We start from the raw sequence: 2,654 nt of genomic DNA, 5'->3' as shown, positions 1-2,654 counted from the left end.
CTGAATGTGGTGATGAACTGTTGTCTAGTCTGAATGTGGTGAAGAACCGTTGTCTAGTCTGAATGTGTTGATGAACTGTTGTCTAGTCTGAAAGTGGTGATGAACTTTTGTCTAGTCTGAATGTGGTGAGGAACTGTTGTCTAGTCTGAATGCGGTGATGACCTCTTGTCTAGTCTGAATGTGGTGATGAACTGTTGTCTAGTCTGAATGTGGTGATGAACTGTTGTCTAGTCTGAATGTGGTGATGAACTCTTGTCTAGTCTGAATGTGGTGATGAACTCTTGTCTAGTCTGAACGCAGTGATGAACTGTTGTCGAGCCTCAACACGATGACTAATAGTTGTCCCACCTGAACACGGTGATGAACTGCGGTGTGAGCAGCTGAGGCCTCAGACCTTTGACCTCTGCAACGTTTCCTAAAAGTCCCAACATGTTTCGGTGAAGCTCCTGTTTGTCTGGAAACTCCTGGTGTGAAACAAACAAACAAACAAAAAGTAGAGTCAATAGAGAGCGGTGAGTTGCAGGTTGTGTCTCCAGACGAAGAGCTGTACTCGCCTGCAGACACTCTAGGAACAGACTCATGCCCCGACAGTTCAGGAACATCTGACAGTTGTCGGGCGTCTCGTCGGTGATGTTCCACAGAGCACTCCAGGAGAACTCCATCACCTGGTCGCACTGACAGTACATAAACACACAAACATTTTGCTTACAGGTAAACAACCCATACTTTACATTTGGACCCTTCAGGAGAGATGGAGACTCACCGTTCGGTCCTGCAGCTTCTTTTGGATTAAATTCAACATAGTCTAAAAATAGAAATTAGACAGAAATCAGATTACAAGTGTCACACTGAGTGCTGAAATCAGCTGAAGGAGCTGAAACTGTAGTTTAAAGCACAAGACAAGCTAAAAGCTAAAGTATCCAAAGCTTACTAAATGCTAAAAGTAGCCTAAGAAGAGAGAAACAAGAGTTTAACGGCTATAAACATTATTTATGTCATTATTTGATATGTTTTGTTTACGTATGGTTGACATTAGTTATTTATATGAATATTGATTTGTTTTGTAAGTTACACCATGACAGAACCGTTGTATAGTTCTATGTTGCACTGGGGGCATTTTAAGGTGTTGCAACCCTCTTCCAAGAAAGCATGTGCAGCAGGAAAAGTTTTATACTTTGCCTAAAGATTTGGGAGGTTACATTGCCCATTTTCTTTTGAAGATTTACTTTTGTTCCAACAAACTCGTTCCCCCTTTGGTTGTGTACAGACAGCGAGGTATGTTTATTTGTGTTATGCTTCATTGTGCACATTTGTAATAAATTTGTGTGCAATATATGAATATGCATATTTTGTACATTGTTATGTATTTTGAGCAGTTCTATGGTGGATTTGATGACCATACAGTGACTTAAGTGCTGTTCAGATGAATAAATCCATCAATAACAGAAGGACTAAAGTGTTGTCTATTTCCTGGAGGGAGTGATACAGAGTCTATCCTGAAGCAGATTTCAAACATAAAAAAAAAAAAAGATTTATTCCTCAGAAGGTCGTTTTTTTTTCATTCAACCTTTATTTATACAGGTTATTCCCATTGAGCCACGAGGACTCATTTACAAGAGAGACCTGGATTTTAACCAAGAGTGATGGCAACAATGGACAACAACGACAACAATAGACATTCACAAATTATTCATACAAATTTAAGTTGTTTTGGGTATTTTTCAATTGAAAGCAAAATGATAATTAAAAGGAGAAAGAAATGTAGCGAAAAACAGCAAGATTACGAGGCGATGTAGAAAACTAAAAACAGTTTTCTAATTATGGGGCAACACTCTCCTTAGCCTCCCTGATAAGGTCTATTCAGGGGTACTGGAGAAGCGAGTCCGATCACTGGTTGAACCTCAGATCCAGGAGGAACAACGTGGGTTCTGTCCTGGCCGTGGAACACTGGATCAGCTCTGTACCCTCACTAGGGTCCTCGAAAGGTCAAGGTAGTTTGTCCATCCAGTCTACATGTGTTTTGTGGACTTGGAGAAGGCATTCAACCGTGTTCCTCGGGGTACACTGTGGGGGGTGCTCTGTGAGTTTGGGACTGGTAGCCCGTTTTTACGGATTGTTCAGTCTCTATACAAGCGGTGCGAGAGTTTGGTTCTCATTGCCGGCAGTAAGTTGGACCCCTTCAGGGTGGGAGTTGGACTCCGTCAGGGCTGCCCATTGTAACTTTAATGGACAGAATTTCTCGGTGCAGCCAGCTGGCAGAGGGTTTACAATTCGGTGGCCTCAGGATTCATCTCTGCTCTTTGCAGATGATGTGGTCCTGTTGGCGTCATTGTGCCGCGACCTTCATCTCTCACTGGAGCGTTTCGCAGCAGAGTGTGAAGCGGCTGGGATGAGAATCAGCACCTCCATAATAAAGATAATGGATGGATTGATGAATTTATTTTTATTTGGAATCAGAACTGCATTTATATTGAATCTTACTCAGGTCGATGTTCCCCCTCAGGAAGACTGGCGAGCGGCAACGTTACTTTTAATTCTGACAACGTTAAATAACTTTAGAAGAAATCTTAGGCTTTGTTAGAAACAATCGTCTTTATTAACAACACCTATATATATATATATATATATATATATATATGTATATATATATATAT

The 2,654-nt window shown here is 41.1% G+C and overlaps 1 protein-coding gene across 1 annotated transcript in view; it reads right to left on the bottom strand.

Annotated features, from left to right (window-relative positions):
• Positions 1–553: 553 nt before the first annotated feature.
• The window catches only part of zer1 (zyg-11 related, cell cycle regulator), a gene marked incomplete at its 3' end in the record, with an annotated part of 41,128 nt that continues 39,027 nt past the window's right edge, over positions 554–2,654 (bottom strand). The window contains 2 exon segments of the mRNA XM_037692665.1: positions 554–674; positions 764–805. Of these exon segments, the coding sequence (XP_037548593.1) occupies positions 554–674; positions 764–805 (163 nt within the window).

Source organism: Nematolebias whitei, chromosome 18 (assembly GCF_014905685.2).
Source record: "Nematolebias whitei isolate Nwh7 chromosome 18, NemWhi1, whole genome shotgun sequence".
Taxonomy (NCBI): domain Eukaryota; kingdom Metazoa; phylum Chordata; class Actinopteri; order Cyprinodontiformes; family Rivulidae; genus Nematolebias; species Nematolebias whitei.
The sequence above is the reverse complement of the archived record's forward strand: the minus strand, read 5'-3'. Positions and strand labels throughout refer to the sequence as shown.